Here is a 22583-nt window from a genome sequence, read left to right on the forward strand (position 1 = left end):
TTAAGAGAAAATTAAAATACTCAAATATTCTACGATTTAATGAAATAAGATCTCTGGAATCAAGATATCGACACACATTCACACTTCTTTCAGGCTTTTCAAGATATAAGTAAATTATCACAATGAGAAAACTAATTATTCTATAAAGTCATTTTAGCAAAAATGTAATTTAAGTAATTCAGTGACTTTAGTAGTATGTCTACTAAAGTGCAAAGGCAGAACAAACCAGGATAATACCTTTTAAAATTTATTTCTTCTTAGAATAAATGATTTTAAATCTGTCGGTCTTAATATCACACTCTCCAAATTCTATTTTTTAAGATTCCCATTTAATGTAGATTTCTGAATGAGTGATATTTACGCTGTAACTGCAATGTGAAAATATTCTCTATTATTGAAAAATACAATTGAAATAATATAATACATTTTTCTTTGTTGAAGATCAAGAATGAAATTATTTAAAATGATAAAACAACACAAAGGTCTTATTTTAAAGCATACAAAATTCACTGAAAAAACAGAAAGAGAAAATTGGAATTAAAATGTTCTCATTTGACTTTCTGGTAATTAATCTATGCCTCAAAAATAAATTCTAAGAAATATTTCAAGGAGATATTCAATAAAAGCATCTCAACATACACTCCTCGTTGTCATAACTTGTTCAATTCAAAATATCAACATGCTAACAATAAGGATTGTCCTTATAGCCAGTGACTAAAACAGAATCTTACATGAACTACTGTGTACTAATTTTTCATTTGATAAAACAACATCAACTAGAGCTATTAGTGCTATTAGCTTAAGATAGATAATAAAAAATGGAGGGTCATTTACAACATGTAACTATGCCTAGGGCTCTGAAGCCAGACTGCCTAAGTTCAAATCCTGGATAATAATTTTGCCATTTAAGCCTATCTCTGTGTGCTTTAAATTTCCCATGCAAAATTTGGATAATTGTAATACTCCACAGATTCAGATAATACTGCCAAGATTGAATGAGTTCATAGATATGAACAGTGTAGAACAAGACCTAGATAACAATAAACCTTTATTTAATAAAATTAAAACATTAAATGTGATAATGATATTGCTGCTGCTACTGCTAACTTAGTGAATCACAAGTAGAAAAAACTGTCTAATCATAGTCCGCAGTTGATAATACAATAATTGATTATTTTTAATATACTAAATTCTAGGAAGTGGCTTTACTAGATAAGATTAATATACATGTTAGGGGTAGGGTTTGTAGATTAAGAAACTTTGGACGTTAAATCAGTAGAAAGCAATCTAACTGTCAAGATACCCTGTAAAAGGTCATACAATATTGTGAACATGAATTTGTTTCTCTGAAGATGTAAACTCTCTCTTTAGGGGAAACTTGAAAGCTCTGAAACATTTCTCTTTAACTGTGAGAGGAAAAAAATATATATAATTACAATATAGTAATTTGTATGTGGACCTACTTATTTTCAGGAGCTGAATTCAGAAATATAATGAGAAATGATAATTTTTCAAAGGTACCTAATATATGCCATGTACTTTATTTTTTATTTTAAAAATTTATAAAGTATTATCTTAAAAGACTAAACTCTAAATGACCATGTCTATTATTATAGCATTCGTTTTATGGAGGGGAAGACTGAGACTTATGGAACGTTAACATCTGACGGTCCAGGATTACCAAGTAACATGACTGAACTAAGATTTCTCCGTTGTTTTGACTAGGCTTAACAACTAGAGCTAAGCCTATGTTTCTGTACAATTTAAGAAATTTTTGTTCAGGATCATTGTGCTATTATTAATTAAATATATCAGATCTGGGACTCTGTGATACTGGCATATGGTTCAAAAGAGTTTGTTTTCCAAATGCTGTCCAAAAATTTTAAGTCACAGCATATAGCTTATTTTTTTTTAATGTGATGGCTAAATTCCATTAGAAGGTGGAATTTGCAAAGGCTTTTTAAATATAAACAAATTAAAATATAATAAAAAAGAGAATAAAAATATGTGCAAACATTAGATTATATATCTCTGAATGAGCCTTATTTTATTAAATATTGATTTTACTTTTTCCCTTTATATAGCTCATCATTAAACAATAGACACAAATTATAATTTTCATGGGTACAGTATAAAATTTTACTTATATTCATAAATAAAGTATTTTTGAATAATGCATTCATGAAAAAGCTGAGCTTCAATTCACTGGTGCTGCCTATCACATAAACAGAAGAAATCTGATTCTGTGGGTGTTAGAAGAGCCACAGCTTTTACTATGGTAATTTCTCTAGGATAATCATAGCAGAAGCAAAAAAAAATATCTTGCTTATATAAGCAGATTCAACTTCTTCCAGCTATTTTCACAGGAATAATGCCACCACTGTCTCTGACTACCAAATGTACACATGTTCCACTCAAATATATCTCCTAGGGGCCGGGATGATCATAGATGGAAATCTTTGTATTTTCAGGCAGGGCTTAGTTCCATGTTTACATATAGTTTTCTTAAGTTAATAACTACACACAATATATTGGTCTGGTATATATTAATTAGAAAGGAATTTCAGAATCCAGAGAGTGATCTTTACAAGATAAAATCTATTTCTTCTTTATACTTAATATTACTTTGCATGGTTCACATTGAGAATAACCAATTATCACACACACACACACACACACACACACACACACACACACACACACACACTGAAATAAACAAAAAAATACACTCTGGATAAATCTCAAGAAAAATAAGAAGCCTTACCACAAATTTTAAAGAAATCTTTTCTTCCCTAATTTTAATGTTGATTTTTACAGAAATATCAACTCTCTTAATACATTTATGATTTATTTGTATTTATGATATATATGTATATACATATATACATACATACATACACACACACATATATAGTTTATCTGTAGTCAGAATCTATTATAGCAATTCTTTTTTTTTTTTTTACAGTATTGGGAATGGAACTCAGGGGAATTGTACCTCTGTGCTACACCCCCAGCTCTATTTTTAGCCTTTTTTCTTTTTGAAACAGGCTCTCACTGACTTGCAAAAGGCAACCCTGATCCTCTGGTCTCAGCGTCCTGAATGCTGGGACTACAAGTGTGTGCCACCATGCCTGGCTCTACTATAGCAATTCTAATAAATAAAATTAAGGTATTTTATCCAATGAAATAGTAAGCTTATTGCTTAGATTCATATCAATTAATACAAGCACAACAAATTAATCTCCATAACATAATTCTTTTCAAAATTGCTTTTCCATTTGAAAGTTACCCTTAAATCTCCAGAACTGTTTTAGTTTTTCATGAAGCACTTTAAAGTTTATTTATATAATAAATGAGATAACAAGATTCTCATCTTTAAATGCTTCTCAGAAGGACTAAGCCTTATTTATTCAAACTAATAAAATAATCTCAGAAGTTGCAGAAGCCTCAGTGGCAGTCTAGTATGAGCTTTCACCCTGATGAATATGGGATGCAAAACAAGCACCATCACTTGATAGAACACATAGACTTTCTAATCCATCACCTATTAGATATCTCAATAAACCTATGAAGTCAATTAGGTATATTTTTAACCCTGTTATACAGCTCATGCATATGTGACCAAGATAATTTGCTGAATGCTGTAGCCAAAAACAAAGCCAATGCCTTAGATTCTAAATTTGATATGCTTTCCACTATTTAATTGCAGGTGATGAGGAAGTTTGCTCCAGAATGAAGAGCCAAATAACATGTTGTATAAATCACCATAGGGGAAAAAAATACTATAAATCTTTAATTAAAAAACCAGTGTTTATTCTAAACAGAAAACAACCAAATAAAAGCACAAAGAAAATCCCCCAAAAAAGCTTCACTTCAAAAATTTTAAACAACCTACTCTTTCCATTCTTAATATTCTCCTTTAAAGACACAATCGTATCTCCTGAAATATTCAATGTGAATTAAGAGAAAACAGGAATAAATGAAAATGGCATCCATTCCAAGAGGAATCACACATAAAAAAGACTTCTGAAATTTTTAAGAATGCTTGGAAAGTAATGATAGTTAAAAATATGTAAAAAATATATGACCACTAATATGTTACCAGATTAATAACACTGTTTGAAAAGATCATGAATCATATAAAACCTTCTACAGATTCTTTTTTTTTCAATTTAACCCATCTTTTAAAAACATTTTTATTGGTGCATTATATTCATACATCATATTGTGGTAAAAAAAAACTTGTGTGTACATACATGTACACATCATGGATTTAACCCCTACCCAATTCCCACCCCATTCCCTCCCTGTCCCTCCCTCCCTTGCTTGGCTTCGATATGTTTAACTCCATTGCTATGAAATCTCTGGTTGATTCTTATTCTGACTCAAAAATATTTTCAATAATTTCTCACTGACTCATTATTGCATCATTTCCCATACTTTCCCCTTCTCCACTGTACTGCCCTAATTCCAATTTGCTTCAAGATTTACAGAGGTAATTATAACCATTCCTCATGAATCATCTCAATTTTCCTCCTCTGTGTTAACAAACATGATTGTTCCAATTGCCCGGTAGTTCACTGTTTACCAAAAGTTTTTCTTTATAACTCACTTCCCAAACAAACCACCATTGTAATATTCCTCTCTTTCATTTCAACTTTTTCCACATAATTAAAAAATGTCCCAATTGTGTTCCATGTTACACTAAAACCTAGTTATATATGTACATATAACTTTTATTCCACCAAACTTGGAAGAAAGATTCCACTAATGGTATTCAAACTTTTGCACCCACTAACTCTGTTTTGGTGGTCCTGGGGTTCCTGGAAATCCTTCTACCTCCAGGCTACACTCCCAGACCCATTTTTAATATACTTTAATTTGGAAAAAGGGTCTCTTAAGACAGCACGGCTGGCTTCAAACCTGCAGGATCCTCCTGTCTCCACCTCTCAAGCGCGGGCATTACAAGCATGTGCCACTATGCTTGGCTGCACCCACTAACTCTTAATGTTTGTACTAGTCTTCCACTAACAGCACTATCACTATAATAAAACTTGACATCCAAACAGCATTAAAATAACTGTCCCTACAGATAGATGTGCCCTCAGACATAATGCTTTACTGGTAGATCTTTCAACTTTGAACTTACTCTATGCATTATCTGCTCACAAAATATAAGTATTCATCTATGAGCTTTGGCAACATATCCAACTTCATAGCATTATCTTTCACTTTTACACAATCTAATCTTGAATCATCTCTCCACCTTTCTTTTGTAGAGCTCCAGTCCCACTCTTTCAAGTATATCATCATAACTGTATTCACAAATGTTAAATTCTTAGCTTTGAGCTCAGACTTTCTAGATTAAAATTCTAGTAACAATATATCTCCTTAATTTTGTTTAATCAGAGCAACCTAGCCTTCCCAATATGTAGAGGCTAGGGATAAAAAAGGGTCAAAGAAAGAACTCTAGACAAGGAAGGAGAAACCATAGATGAGCAAATAAGGCAACCTAAAGGGGATGGGAATGGGAAAGAGGGACATTCACTAATGTACATGATATACCTTCATAAATATATCAAAGTCAGTCACTAAGCCAAACATGAGGAGGAGAAAAGGGGTAGATTTGGGGAAGGACTAAATGAATGAAGTGTGCATATATGCCTCTACCATCTTGTACTCTATTAAGATAAATGATTACAATGCACCAATAAAATGTAAGAAAAAGAAAATGAACAATACGAGTTCATATGTGACAAGTACTGGCCAGATTTGGACAGATATTGTCAAAGTTCTTATAATTTCACAGTTAATTAACATACCCAATGCTATGGGTACTTATATTAGTCATATAGGCATGAATGTGGCCTTGAAGAATTACCGTTACTAATATAACCGGATCTTGCTGTTTATTGTGCCTTCCCTCAGATATCTACAACATTTTGCTACCTTTTATTTCAAGTCTTCGCTCAAAAGTTATTCTCTCAAAAGCTATCTTCCTAACCATTTCATCTGAAATGGCACCCCACCTTCATCATCTTTATCACCACTGTTCTGTTTCAGTGTGTATACTAGTTATTTAAACTGAAATAGCTTTTATTTGCTATTCTGTCCCGTATTATACCCATTGCAAGAGTAAGATATTGTATTTTTCACTCTATTCTATAAATTGCCAGAATATTTCATGGCACATAAAACCACAACAAAATTTTATTAATTAATTGAATGAGCAGAAAGATGTCAGCAACATAGCAAGGTTGTCAACAAGACTAAGATGATGTTAATTGGTTTCAAATAAACTGTTGTATAGTACAGAGACAACCTCACTAGTCCTGAGAGTCTGAAAATACTTTATGAAGGTAAAGGTGTGGAGAGGATAAAAGCAGCATGCTATTTCAAGGCTTTTTACCGCACTGTAGTTTGTATCATGGTGTTTCTATCAATATTATTTGTTTACTACTTGCTAAACATAATTCTTAAAGCTAGAAATCACACTGACACAACTTAATATCTTTTCCCACATACTATTTTGCAAATAATAAGCCTCAATGATACCTATTTTGATGAAAGGATAAAGAAATTCATAATTAAAGACAAACTAGAGAGCACTTTTAATTCAAAGTGAACAAACCTCAATGACCACTTGAGATAATCATACCAATAAAAATACTTTTATGTTAAAACTCACTTATTTAAAAATAGAAACCATAGACTATGCATATAAAGGAACCACATAAAAACCATATGTGTGTGTGCATGCACACGCACGCACGGGTGTACGTGGCATTATTCTTTACCTCCTCTCCAACTCAGGAAATAATCCATGTTTTCATGTAAGCGTTCAGCATCACGACACTCTGAGTTTTGGCACACAATGCCAAATGTTTAGTAAAAACCTTTGCAAGTATTTCTTAATGCATATGTATAACACTTTTTATAGTGTAAAACTTGGGCGCTTATCTTTTTCTTTAATGTGAAAAGCAATTACTCTGCTGAAGATGTGGGATAATTATTTTTAAAATATCACTTGCTCTTAAAACACAGTGGAGGCATTGTGCCTTTAAAATGACTTCTTTGAGTTCAAATCATTTTCATTACTTTGGCCACGTTTTCAAAGAAATACTAAGACGATGCTATATGAAGAATAATGTCTTTATTAATGTCTTTATTAGTGCTTAATTTTGCTTGCTGAATTATGACTCCATGTTGAGATCACTATTGCATCACTAGTTTTGAAAAGATGTGACCTTGAAGGTAGAAACAGGATACAGACCTGCACAGATAATAAGGGTCCTCATGGCATAAAATTTCTATTCTCAGTCCACTCCAGATCCCAACCCACATTTTTCTACCAGTCACAAAGGTGTACTTTTGAAAGTGTCTGCTTATTTTCTTAATTCTTTCTTTTTCCAGAGCAGAAAAGTATGGCTTCCTATTTTAACCTTTCTTTGTCTTCTCATTCAATGCATCATTCCTATAACTGTAAGTCATATATTTTTCTACTAAGGTCTGTATTTTCTTCCTCCTTCATGGAGATATATATCGCTTTGCAATATTATTGTTTATGAACTTATATTTAATCTTCTTTAGTATTTCAAAGCTCTTTGAAGATGAAGAATGCTTTTGGGTTATCTCTATATTTGTTAATTCCATTTCTTGTCTTGTACTGGGATGTTGATCAATGAGGAATGAGTGAAGGAAAAGCCTCATCATGCTGGCCATGTTTTGCAAGATTTCCCTGTTCTGCCTCCTGCTTTGCTGGTGTTTGTTCATTAGCACCTAGTAAGCCATGGGGCTGGCAAATAAAAATGGTAAAATGCAAGCAGTCCTTTTGTAATTTGTAATTTTTCTTTATTATTCTGGGTAACAGGCAAGAGAAAGCTACCAAGTAACAAGAAATCCTGGCTGTGTGCACACATTATTCAATCATTTCTTAGTAAGGAGTTAAGTTTTTCACATTAAGGAAGGCACTGCTATGAAGACTGGAACAAAAGAGAGGCAGAAGTAAACTTTACCTTACAGAAAATGGAGTAAAACATGCAAGAATTTCTAAACAACTCATTTTCAACTTAGTTAATCAAAGAAGATTTTTAAAAAGAGACAATTTGAGAATATAACAGAAGCACTAACATTCTTAAACTTCATTCCACTCACTTGTCATATTAAAGTAGCTAAGAAAAATCGTGTTCCTTTAGTGAACAACCATTCAACTATGCTGCAGGATGGCCATCAGGATATCAGTCCTGTTTTGGGTCAGTGTCTCTCCTAAAAGACTCTTCCACTGGGCATTTCTCACATCAAGTCCACCTTTACATCACTCCTTAGATAACCATTGGTGTAAATATTTCAGCTTCCAAGAAGAAAAGAAGTGTGTGTGTATGTGTGTGTGTGTGTGTGTGTGTGTGTGTGTGTGTGTGTGTGTGTTTGTGAGATTTTAATATAATGTATCATATTAAGTTTAAATAATACATTCTAAGAGATGGTACTCTCAGATCCGACTGGACAAGGCATCAATTCACTGAGTAATTTTATATCAGTTAAAAGTGATAGCAGATAAAACTGCAATGAAAAATGGTGGCGATCCAAAGCAGGATGATTTGAGAAGGACTTCTTTTTTCAGGGATGTAGTATATAGATATGGGTGAGGTACAGCAGAAAAATGAGGAATAGTCCAAGAATCCAAAGCTAATAGTGGTAATAGGTCCTAGATCCAAATGACAGAGAGGAATTGGTCAAGTTCAAAAGGAGAGGTGATGTAGACTACACCTTGAGAAAAGCATGAGTTTTGTTTGAAGTACACAGAAATAACTTGCCCTCCTTATTCTCCTTCCCACTAATATATTCCAGAGGCTCCTTATCATCACGATTAAACAAAAACCAGTATATAAATCACTGGCCTGCAACTTTTTAATATGACATATTAGTTTAAACTAAAGATACTTCCGTTTTCTCACTGTGAAATGCTAATAAGAATAGCAACTCCCTTAGAGATCATGGAGTAGCATAAGTGATGAGTTAAAAAAATGAGGCACTTTAAAGAGATCATGGGATATAGTAAGTTATAAATAAATAAATGTTACTTGTCATTATTATTTTTTAAATGAAGCTTTTTTTTCAGAGTATAGCAAATTTCAATTATAAAATCCACAAAATGATTTAATTTTCCTAGGGTTGAATATTAATATGTCTAAGTCCATTATTCTGTATTAAACTAACAATTGGTTCAAGTTTAGTTTCTCCTGGGGGGCTCTTATCTAAAAAGCTGAATGTGTCCAAACCTATATTCAAAATTATAGTTAAATATTTGTGTAAACCCAAATACATTTCAATAATGAAGCCCATATGCCCCAGATGGACCAGATATAAGACTATGAGACTTGCCTTTAGAATGTTCTCCATTTCCAAAGAAAGTGTGAACGAAAAATTGATTTGGATAACAAATTCATGAGTACTATTGTTTCTCAACAAATAATGACTTTGGTGATGAAAATAAACATTTGTAAAGCAATAAAAAATACATATTTGGATTATTAAAACATATGCTAGTCCCTCTAACACAGAAATGGCATCCCCTCACCTTTGCTTGCTAGCTACTATACAATAAGACATCTTGGCTTAATATTTTTTTAATCTTCTGCTACTGGTTTTAAATCATACACTTCCATTTCACCTGCTATTTTCAATTATAGTATCATCTTTCCTTCCTAATATCCTTTCCACAAATAATAATTTTGCTTTGTTCTTTTTGCATATCTTTCCTACTATACTATAAATTCCTTGGTTATAAGATTAAATTTGTTTTATTAGTTTTGATAAACTTTTAATCTATAATATATTCAGATAATAAAAAGTATCATGCACATAAATGAATAGTTATAAGTTTAATTCTCTATTCCTATATTTGAGCATTAAGCAATGTCCTAAGAAAAGATGGGTAAACTAGTGATTCATTCTGTCTTTGCTCACATAAGGCCTAAACATGAATTCAGAGTAAGCTAGAGGGTGGTGGTTTGACATATAACCTGCCCTTTTCCATTTTGACAGATATAATAAACAAAGTTTTTATATTGTGCCTTGAAAACTATAAATAAATACTGGAAGAAAAATCAAAGGAGTTCTTGATGAGCTATGTTTGTAAACACATTCTTACACATACACACAAACATATATACATATATGGTATATACACATGGTAGTATCATTAAGAACAGCATATTTACATCTGATATATAAAATATAAATAGCTTAAGACATATATATATAAATTTATATATTATATGGCCTATATAAGTTAATATAGAGATCAACCCTTTTAAACTGAGTGAAACCACCAAATATTCAAAACTAAATAAAAAATGAAACTAGTTATTCCAAACACTAAAGCTTAATAAATAAATTATTAGAATAAGAACAGAATTTGGGAGCAGATGAATGGCTTGATGTGCAAGAATTTATTCTTTGACTTGTAACAATGTACATCTTGGCTCCTTTTATTAAATTTCTATTAACTTTTATTTTTACTTGACCTATATTACTTATTTTATTTTATTTGTATTAGAGTTTCAATCTAGGGGCATTCTATCTCTTGGCTACTCCCCCAGCTCTTTTTTAAAAAAAGTTTGAAACTATATCTCACGAAATTGGTGGGGTTTGCCTTGAACCTGTGATCCTCCTACCTAAGCCACCCAAGTACTTAGTGAGGCCCTCTGCAATTTAGTGAGACTCTGTTTCAAAAATAAAGAATGTAAAATAGGGCTGGAGCTTTGACTCCAAGATAGAATTCCCCAGGGTTCAACCCCCAATATTGCAAACAAACAAACAAACAAACAAAGAATGTATACAGAGGACTACCTTGAAATATTCACACTGACATTATATAAATGTATATTCAGAAGCACAATAATGTTTTTAAAATTTAAATTAAAACTATTAGATAATATATTCTACATTAGGATTATTTCTGACTTTATGTTACCACTCCCCTATATCCCTCACTACATTCTGAGGAAGATATTCATTATTGATGTTGAAATATATTTTTCATATACAATAGATATTTTATGTCTTTTACATTTGAAATATAGCTTGAGGAATTAGTTTAACCAATCTTGCCATCATTATGTTAGCCTTCCAAAAACCAAAAGGCAAACATATTTTGAAATGAGACACAAATTCCTCAGAAACCAACATAATATGTTTTGAAAAGAAAAAGTACTGGGAATTCACAGAAACCAGTGACCAATTTTAGAGTTAATATTTTCATGGGTATAGTTGGAATGAAAATGTGCAAAGCATAGAAAGCTAACCTTTTAAACAATCATTTCAGAGATAAACTTGAACACCAGATATGATGCATCTCCCAAAGCATAAAGCTTTCCTTGAATTCATTTCTTTATTTGACCTTCATATATATCACTATTCTGCAACATTATGCTTCTCTACAACTGAATCCCATTTAGTTATGACTCAGAGCCTTATTTACTTCACTGATTGTATTAAGCCTACACAAATCAGCAGAAAGCTTTAATTTGGTCTCCACGGGCTTTCTCTACTTCCCAGAAATGGTAACAAGGTATTTTAAATTCTCCCAACTCTAAGTACATATGTTGCAACATCACTATTATTTGCCAAATAAATTACACTACAAATATAATTCTCATTTTCCTGTGCTGACTGACTAGCAAAACTAGCCCAGGAAAAGAGAAAAAAAAAAGCAAAAGCATTTGGTTTTCCAGTAGTTTTACAAATACAGCATTCAGAATCATGAGGAAAGATCCAGCTGGGTGAAATATAATGGTAACTAGGTAGACAATAAGATTAGACTGAAAGGTAGCCATGGGAACACAAATATTGGTGGTAGAGGATGGTTGGGAGAGATACACCAGGGAGAAATGGAAATGTACTGAGGGGTACATGAACTCAGTCATTATGAGCTCATAATGTATTCAGATTAGCCAAGAAGCATATCTTCCATAAGTACAACCCCATATAGTCATTATGCAATAATCACTGTAACCCCAAGGAGTATATGTTCATTCCCATTTTACAAACGAAAAAACTGTGTCTCATAGACATTAAGTATGATAAAGTACACACAGATAATATAAACATACAAAGAACACATTTCACATATATAAACAGGCATTTAATTCTATACCTCATGCACTTAATTTCCGAGTTTTTTCCAAGCAAGGTAAATGACATCAAACTTGGCTTATTTTAAACTAAATGCAGACACTGCAGTGATTATAGTATAATATGAAGGGTCAAGTCTTGAAAGCACCTGGATATAGTTTAAAAGAATATTTCCTTAGGAGAGTAAAGGGAGGAGGAGCACATACATGTTGGGATCTAAATAGATTAAAAGCCAAGATGACCATGACTACAGGGCATCCAGTGTGAACAGAGAACAGCATTTTATAGAGTAATTTACTCAAGGGCGTATGATTTTAAGCACTAACAAAGTACTTTCTGCCAGGCACCATGGCACATACTTATAATCCCAGCTATGTGTGAGGGTGAGGAAAGAGGACCACAGGTTCTAGGGTACCTTTGGTTAGTCTAGTGAGATCCTGTCTCAAAATTAAAATAAGTAAGTAAGTAAATAAACAAGCAAATAAATAAATAAATAATAAATAAGGTTGGAGTATAGCTCAGTGGTAGAGCACCCCAGGTTCAATCTCTAGTACGCCCCAAAATACTTGTTGTTGAATTTTCTTTTACTCCAGAATGTGCAATTTTCTATCACACACAAGTATCTTATGTGCTCTTTTCTAAAGTGAGTGCTCCAATGATTCTTCTTTTGAAAACTACATGATAATTCAATAGAATATTGCTTGAATAAAAAAGAACTATATATACTCTGATTCTGATAAACCAAACAATATTTGCCAAGCACATGCAAAACTAGATGTTACACATTAAAATAAAAATTCAGGTTATTCTCTGTTCTCAAATTAAGCAAATAAATTGGATCATTAGAAACTTAGATATCAATAGTAATAAAAAGAGTTTGAGCCGGGCGTGGTGGTGCATACTTGTAATCCTCGCACTTGGGAGGAAGAGACAGGAGGATTGTGCAGGTTCAAAGCCAGACGCGCTGGCTTAAGAGACCCCGTTTCCACATAAAAATATAAAACGATAGGTCTGGAAGTGTAGCCCGGAGGTAGAAGGGTTTCCAGGAACCCCAGTATCACCCCCCCAAAAAAATTTGAAATAGTAAATAGTAAAGTGAACATGAACTTAATATTTTGAGACCAAGCAATGAACTACCATTATACCTGCTGAGGATAGGTAAATGTTGTTTTTAATCTAATAAACCACATAATCAGAGTTACTTTAAGACGTATAGATGATTCTTTGACCAAGCCAATATCATAAAAGACAGATTAAAAACTGAATTATGCCACCATAATCATGCACTGTATCTACAAAGACAGAAATAGAGTAGAAGAAAGCAGCGTAGTATTCTTATAAAGAAGATTGGTGGTTCAAAGAACATTTCAGCAACAACAAAAGAAAAAATCTTTACTTCTTTTCAATATAGCTTTCATATAAACTACTGAAGACTCTTCTAAGTAAAATGAAATCCTGGGTGGCACATATTGCTAAAATATATATTTTATGACTGAACTTAAATAACAATGAACAATTCTAGATAGTGAGGTAAAAGGCTTCAAAGCAAAAAAGGCTATAAAATTATGATAGAGTGGTCTATAAACATCTGAATTTCGATATCTTCACTCTATTAGAGACTATTATTTTAAGAGTATGGTATTGAATAAGACAAGGGAAAGGATTACAAATGCAAAAGTCCAGCAATAAAACAGGGGAAAGAAAGAATCTATGCAATTTGTATTTACATTAATATTTTCTTAAAGAAAACATAATGAGTTTCCTTAAGGGAATAATTTACCTCTCTCTTAGGAAGAGCAAAATTTAAAAAGCTAGAGTGCCTTGTTCCTTTTAACTATTAGAACAAAACCCCAAGTTATACATCGAAGGCAATAGCATGTTCTTTCACAGCTTTACTAATACACAACCTTTCTCAAGCGCTAATTTTAATGGTTCTAGCATCATAAACTGTGTTCTTTATTTCTTTTGTTGCTTCCCAATTGTAGCTCATCCAATCATGGAACAGTATACAATTAGTAAGTACATGGATGCAGGATACAACTAAGTACTGTAAAATTTAGATTTCAAATATTACCTTAATTTTTCTAATGGGAAGCTATTCAAGGGTAAGGGTTTGTGTGAATGCATGTGATGTTGTCTCTAGTAAATATCGAATTACTTTCACTGTACTATGACACTGATGGTGAATGCTGAAGATCACACATTAGGCAGCAGTGGATTCTAGAGCTTATAGGTCAGTCCTTGGAAAGTAGTTGGCAAAAATAAAATGTGACAGTAGACTTGGCAGGACATTTCTGGGGAAAAGACAAAGCTAAATACCCCAGATCCATGGAGGATATCCAGTAGTCCAGTTTCCAACTAGACATTTGGAATATCTCCTGATGTGAAGGTATTTGGAGATGGCCATTAATTTCACGGTGTGTTCCTTCCACCTTTACATGCATGGAGATACACAGACTATTGGGCTAAACCCTGGGGCTCAAAGCTCAGCTGATTTTGAGTACATGAACAAATAAATGAATGAGTAGAACTGCACTTGCATGAACCCCTTTTCCCCTTTGCGGACCCTGGAGTCACTGATTTCTCAAGTTTAGTTTATTGCTAGGCAATTTGGGAAAGTAGCTGGAATTCAAGTAGTCAAAGTGGGTTCAGAAAAATACATGCTACTAAAGCATATGTCCTGTGGTTCAGTGGTAGGAAAGTACAGAATTTTGGATTTTGGATTTAACGGATTTTTTCCAAAATAAAATTTACTATGGAAGCAGGGAGGGATATAACTTATGAATCTAAAGCTTGGATTGCTGCCACAAAGAGTGAAGCCACATAAATCAATCTCTGGAATCTGTATCCTCTTTGAGCTATCCTGTTCAGTTTTAGCCAATGGTAGAAAAAATAGTCACAATGAATGGTGATATGTTTTGGGGAGGTGGTTTTTCCAAGCTATATTTCCTTACACTCTTTCTAGTTCTGCTAATCTCCTAGTCTCCCATCTACACACATGAGATGGATATGTGTATCTTTTAGATATGACTATAAACAGATGACACTGATGTCACAATTCAAAGTTGGAAACCATTTCATCATTTTAGAAGTACACTTTATATATTTACAACCATTTCATTTTGGAAGGAATATGAGGCAAATCCAACTAATAATATACATCACCACTAGACTTTGCAATAAAGTTTGTTTCTCTGACTCATATTGGGTATTTTGACTCAAATTTTTATATTTCAGACATTTTTAATAAACCTGCTGGTTCTCATTACAGCTACTATATTTTATAATGGTTTGCAATCTAACAAAAATATCATAGTTCTACATATTTTTCAAATAAAATCCTTTGTTACTTTATAGTATAATTCTGCCCTTATTCATTATATATTACTCTTTAGGTATTTTTTCAAATAACAATTATTCCAAAATGTTTTGGCTGGATTTTACCATTAAATATTAATGCATGATACTTTATATCCTTCCTGATTAATTCACTGCATATAAAATTACACTGGGTGCTTATTTCTGCATTCACCTTCCAATGATAGTTTTACTTATATATTCTCCTACTTTTCCTGATTTTTTCTTGAAAATTCTCACTTTCATGGGCTAGAGTATGTTTATCTTATACAAGAGCTAACAATATAAACAATTGCTATTGCTTTCAGAAGAGTCTTCAATGTCTTTCACTCCAGGCACCTTACATCTAAGAAATATATAAAGCATAGATACCATAGAGGACATAGTCTATAGGAGATTAAGTAAAAAATAAGTGTAGCAATTGCTAATTTGGTCCGTGTCCACTGAAATAGCACAAGATTTTTTTTTCCTGAATTCTGTTGGTACTATTGAGTTCTTTGAGTGCTAATGAATGGGGAGATGAGTTGGCAAAACCAAGAATAACTATCATTTAACCTTTTAATTTATTTTAAGTCAATCACAAAGGAACTCTGAGCAATCTCAGCAATGTGAAGCCTTCTCTAAGGATCAACTACATAATAATCATTTCTATAAGATTCTAAATTTAGAAACATGATCCAAAGAGCCATAAAATCATAGTGATATAATTTCCTTTAAAATACATCACTTATGTTCTAAATTCATTTTCTTCAGATGAAGAAATATAAGGCAAAAATAAAAAGCATGAGTTATACAACACAATTGATATTCATCACCTAGATTGTAATATTTCTACTATTCTATGCCATGAACTTAAATGAATCATATTCAAAGCATATAAAAGCATGTGAATCTCTTACTTATTGATTATTACAGTACTTACTGAAGACATAGAATATATGACATCATGAATGTGTATGTGTATATTTACATATGTGTATAATAATGTAGTCCTAGAATACATTATAAGTTTGTGTGTGTGTGCATACCCTTATATACTAGATGTAGCAAGAAAAGTACTGTGTTTGTGTCCTGACATTCTTGATTTAGTTCTTTTTGTACTATACTGTTGCCTGCTGACAATAAAATTTATGAGATTACCTAACACCTATGGGTCTCAATTCTATAAAATGACACACCTGTATTTAACTAGGTTTTTTTGGGGAAAAAACATGGGGTTTTTTTTGTGGTACTAGGGTTGAACCCAGGTGCATCTACCTGCAAGCTACACCTCCAGCCCTATTTTTATTTTAAAATAGGGTCTCACGAAGTTGCAAAGGGCCAGCTGAGGCTGGCCATGAACTTGCGCTTCTCCTGTCTCAACATCCCAAGTATTGGTCATACAAGTGTGCATCACCATGCCCGACTATTTTTTATACACCTTTTAGAGAGTGAAAGCTACCTCTCCAAATAGTCAACTGAAAATAAATGCCAAAATGGCCGGGCGTGGTGGCGCACGCTTGTAATCCCCGCGCTTGGGAGGCAGAAACAGGAGGATCGCGCAGGTTCGAAGCCAGCCGCGCGCGCTGGCTTAGGAGACCCTGTTTCCAAAATGAAAATGTAAAAAATAGGTCTGGGAGTGTAGCCCGGAGGTAGAAGGGCTTCCAGGAACCCCAGTACCACCAAAAAAAATAAAAATAAATAAATAAATGCCAAAATTTCATGAATTAAGGGAAGTTATGAGAAATTCTTTGCTATCGGCTAATATTATACAACTAAAATTATGCAAGAAGAAAAATGCATTATCCAGAAATATGTTAGAAAGAAAGAAAAAATAATTTTCTGAAAATAAGTGATTTGTTTTTAGATTGATTTTATGGAAACAAAATTGTTGCTACTTGGGTTGGGATGTAGCTCAGTGGCAAAGCACCCGCTTTGCAGGTGCAGCACTCTGGGTTCAATCCCTGGTTCTAAAAGCAAAGAAGACTTCCTAAAAATGTCGCTATTCTTTCTCTTTATTTATATATAATTTTTAATATAGCTGCTACAAGATGATGTAATATAAGATTAAAAAACATCACAGATAATGGAATGTCAGCACTATGTTATAAAAGGCATACATCCTTCTAGAAATTCATGTCAGAAAGAATAATTAGTAACTAAATGTGCTGTAATCAAAGATATAAAAATATTTTAATAATCCAATACCAATGCTGTTAATCTATGAATCCTTTTCTCTATTATTAAATATTGACAATAAAAAGTTTATTAAAATAACTTTTACATTTGGTTGGTCAGAGAAAATTCTAACAAAATTAACCTGGGACTTAACACTAATAAGTTTCATTTGTTTCTCTTTTGACTAAAAGTATTATCACCAAATATCTATATTTCTTATGATGCTGTTTTCCCAAGTACCAGACTTTTATTTAAATAAAATAAGAAAGAGGGGGGAGAGAGAGTGAGGGAAAGACAGAGAGAGAGAGAGAGACAGAGAGAGACAGAGAGAGACAGAGAGAGGGGGGAGGAGAGAGAGGGAGGGAGGGAGAGAGAGAATACATTTTCTGTAAGTTCATTAAGAGTGCTAATGCGTAATCAGTTATAATTATATCATTAAAATTTTTTCCTCCTTATAACAAAAAGAAAAAAGAGGTGATTCTTAGACATTGTCTTTTATAGAATTTTCATACTATTACAATATAAATGAATTCATGTAAAAACTGACCAACTTTAATGAAATAATAAAGGTTTCCCCCTAAGTGACTATCTCATAATGTTTAAAAAACTGGTACTTTTCAATTGTTTATTTCCTTTTAAATCGAACATTGTCCCTTCTTTTTTCAAACCATATATGGTACAAAAAGTATTCTTGAAATAATTATTTTAACCTCAGAAGATTGACTGAAATCCTACTTGTATTGAATGGGGAAACAGGTTAGCTCCAAAAGCTTCTGGGAACATATTTCAGAGCTGACCATCAAAAGAACTGGCCAGGACATTCTTTTAGTATCAGAAGCCATCAAGAAAACTGTCAGAGTCTCCCTTCTTGACACATATCTAGTGGTCTCTACATAGGAAACTTATTTCCTGTCTCAATTTGCTTTCAGTGTCACAACTTCTTTCAAGTCTTGAGAGTTCTTCTGATAGGTAATATTGTTTCTAGAATTTACCTGGCAGCAGAAGAGTTAAGCAAACAGCATGTAGAAGAAAATAATCATAGTATCTAATAAATTTTTTCACTTTTCAAGTTGAAGTCAATACTAAAGGGGCATATTTATTCTAACTTCATAATTCTCTCTATTCATTGTGTTGTCTTCATTTCACTATCTCCTGCTAATTTTTCATTCAAGGAAGATAATTTTAAAAACACTGGTATTTCAGATTGTCTTCGGATATATGGTGAAGAAATTCAAAATGAAAAAAAAATTAATTTTTCCTTTCAGAGAGTTGCTCATGCTTTTCTTTCTCTCATTCTTATAATTAAAAGTGTAGGTTGCGGTCATGGTGGTGCATACTTGTTATCTCAGTGCGTGGGAGGCTGAGACAGGAGGATCGCACAGGTTCGAAGCCAGCCTCAGCTACTTAGTGAGGCTCTCAGCAACTTAGTGAGACCTCATTTCCAAATAAAATAGAAAAGAGGTCTGGGAGTATAGCCCGGATGTAGAAAGCCTCTGGGTTCCACCCCCAGTACCACCAAAAATAAATAAAAGTATAGGTTGACAAAAAGCATAGTGGTTTCATAAAAGTGAATGATTCTCAGAGAATATATGCTATTAAAATTACTGTGTACCTTCAAATTAAACTATTATTTTGCAAACCCCTTCATTAATTTTAAAATTAATGTACATAGATTTTTAAATATTGCCATGAAAAATTTATCAACATAATCATTATGTGAAGACCCAAATTCCCAGAATAATTTTGATTTTAAAATGCCAATATATGGATGTCTATTTCCACCTGATTTTTTGCACTAACATTTACCTATTAAAAATTAAAATCTCATCATGTCATTGTTAGATGTAATTTTCTATTCTTTGCAAAGATTGTTTTTCTTTAAATAATTCTGTTAATTTCTTAAAAGAATGCTTTTTTTCTTTCTATACAATTACTAAGAGAATTTCTCAGACCACCAATAATCACACATATTCTCTAACAGAATTGAATATATGTTTCAACACTGCTTATCAAAACTATATTCAATAAAAGTAGTTTGTAGGTCAAACGTATAATAGTAGATTAAAAGGATATATTTTTCAGACACTTTGGTTTATTTCTTATTGTTTCAATGTTTTCCTTTAAAAAAATCCCGTATAAAAGTTCATGATCTCTACTGTGGTACCTTTACTACTGTGGAATCCTATTTAAATTTTAATGAAGCAAATACTTCACTTGAATAAGTCAATCTTGCATTCACTACCCTTAGTCTAAATATATCATCACAATAAAATAAAAAGGAGATGACTATCTTAGTCTCTTTGTGCAGTCACAACAAAACATCCTATACCACAGAAATTATATAAAAAAAAACAGAAATTTATTGCTCACATTTCTGGAGGCTGAGGAGTCCAAGATAGCGGATTCCTTTTCTGGTGGGAGTTATTTCTCCACTTCATATATTGAGCTTTCTTGCTGTGTCCTCTAATTGCAGAAGGGGCAAAAAAGCTCCTTCCAGCCTTTTTATGGGGGCACTAATCCCATCCATCAGAATAGATCCCTTATGAGCTAATCATCTTTTGAAGGCCTCTTATTGTCACCAAAGGAGGAAGAAGGTTTCAACATAGAAATTTTGGAAGAACACAAATCTTCAGAACTAGGCAATTTCTAATGAATTATTTCATGAACAAGGAAAAGTTTACCCAGGAAGAAGCTAAAAATATTTAATCAGATTTTTAACTCCATCAAATGTAGAATATTTTTAGTCTAAGATTTTCCCCCAGTGAAAGTTGTCATTAATAGAAAAAATAATCCCAGTACAAAAGAAATTACTTGTATTTGTAATACTCTGTATTAAGAAAAACTTTTAATTCACCCACATGTACAGTGAAAAGAGGAAAATACTTTAATACTTGGAAACTTGTAAAGAATAAAAATTTATAGCCTTGGTCAGTGTGTTAGGATCCTGGCACAAAGCCTTTGAAATATATGTTGTGTCTAAAGGTTTTCCTTGCAGCAATATTTTGTCATGAGTACACCTGAAATGTCATTGCAACGTGTAACAACACTCAAGGTGGCAGTTATCTCAGAGAAGCTCAAAGTACAAATTCTGAAAGTCGTATTTTAAAGGTACGTTTCATTTATACTGAAGTCATAAAACTGCCACACAACTTTTCACGGTAAATAATTATACCTGTTTCCATATCATATTTCAATTAAAACAATAACTTTCCACCTTCTGCCTACTCACAAGTGGAATGCAGCATTAACATTTTCCAAACCAGACTCTCAAAGGAAGCACTACCAATTGGTAGAAAAGATGCAACACCATGTCCATGTCACATGGTTTCGTATGAGTCTGATTTCCTTACTATTTGAACAAAAAACAAAAACACATAATGGACTTTACCTTCTTGAACCGCTTGGAAAGGGTTGTTGCCATCAACAAACGTCACTGAAAATGTGATTTTCTCAGTTTGTAAGATTTCCTCATTCTGGTTGAGGTCGCCAACTGCTGTACGAAACACCTCATCATCCTTTTTAGCAGATTCATCAAAAATTGCTCCTAGAAAGAATTGAGAATTGCCATTGAACAATAATATAAATATTCGGTCATAACCTCTTGAAACATGCCAAAGAGACTTATATATCTGCAAAAATTATACTTTTACTGAAAGTGTGCCCTTTGTTTATTACAGAAACACTTGCAGAACACTGTGAGAGCTAAGCAGGAATGGAGTGCACTTCTTCTGATGTAAAAGATGGATAGTGAGTCAAAGGGTCATCGCAGGGAAAGCACGCAGAAGATAATATTATAGGCACAAAAAGGTTTTGCAGAGCTAAGAGTGGTAGTGAACTTGGGAAGCTGAGACAGAAGGATCACAGTTCTGAGACTGGATTCAGCAAGCAGTGAGTTTCTCATCAAACCAGTGAGACTCTCATCAAGCCAGTGAAAGCGTGTTTCTAGACTAAAACAAAACAAACAAACAAACAAAAGCTATAATTCAGAGGAAGGATTTTTTTTCTGAATAATAGGAGATAAAATCAGGAAAGTTTCTGATAGCCTATTCAGAGAACAGAGAAGAAAAAAAATCTCTAAAGATTGTTTCTTTCCAGATTTCTTCCTTTTTTCCCATGTCTTTCCCATTTCAAAACTATAAAATAATCTATATAAGTATAAAAATATAATATAAAAATACCAGCAAACTGCATGTATGCCCCTACATTATAATGTGAAACTGTAATGCACCAGTAAAATTATATTTAAAAAGAAGAGAAAACTGAGGAAGTGATGGAACCTAGGGTCTTTCTACCTCCAAATTACACCCCTAACCCTTTATTTTGAAACAGGGTAACCCTAGGCTGTTGACATTCTCACAAAATGCTGAGGCTGGTCTTGAACCTGTGATCCTCCATTCTCAGCCTCCCAAATACTAGTGTACTCCACTATGCCCAGCTCCTTACAGAAAATTTAGAGACATACAAACCTCTAAACAGAGGAAAGGGAGAAATATTTCTTGACTAACTCACATAAATTCTAGGGGATAGCTTTGACCCTTTTCATATGCAAATAGTAATGATGACGAGAGCCTCACATTTTATACTTCTAATGGTGCACTGTAATTGGACATCATAGTGAACTTCAAAGTAATGCATTCATATATACACATCTCACCAGATGTATTCCCCTATAACTTTTTACTGTTTGGTTGTTCATAGCATATTGGATAAACACAGTAGTTCTAAGAGCAAATTGCTTAATTTCAAACTTTAATTTGCCACTGGTTATGTTTATTATATTGAGCAAGGTACTCACATTCTAAGCCTTACAGCCACCATCTGCAACATGTAGTTAATAATAATAGTAATAATAATAATAATAATAATAATATCTATCTGTAAGGAGTATTATGTTTATTAAGGGCACATTATAAGCCATGGAAACAAAATATTTG

The 22583-nt window shown here is 32.9% G+C and overlaps 1 protein-coding gene across 3 annotated transcripts in view; it reads right to left on the reverse strand.

The window, feature by feature from the left end:
• The window catches only part of GRID2 (glutamate ionotropic receptor delta type subunit 2), a gene marked incomplete at both ends in the record, with an annotated part of 1485932 nt that overhangs the window by 1197818 nt on the left and 265531 nt on the right, over nucleotides 1–22583 (reverse strand). For all 3 annotated transcript variants that reach the window (XM_080697615.1, XM_080697616.1, XM_080697614.1), the window contains one exon: nucleotides 21038–21193. In XM_080697615.1, the coding sequence (XP_080553741.1) occupies nucleotides 21038–21193 (156 nt within the window). The remainder of the gene's footprint in view (nucleotides 1–21037; nucleotides 21194–22583) is intronic.

Source organism: Muscardinus avellanarius, assembly GCF_963383645.1.
Source record: "Muscardinus avellanarius genome assembly, chromosome: 6".
Classification (NCBI taxonomy): Eukaryota; Metazoa; Chordata; class Mammalia; order Rodentia; family Gliridae; genus Muscardinus; species Muscardinus avellanarius.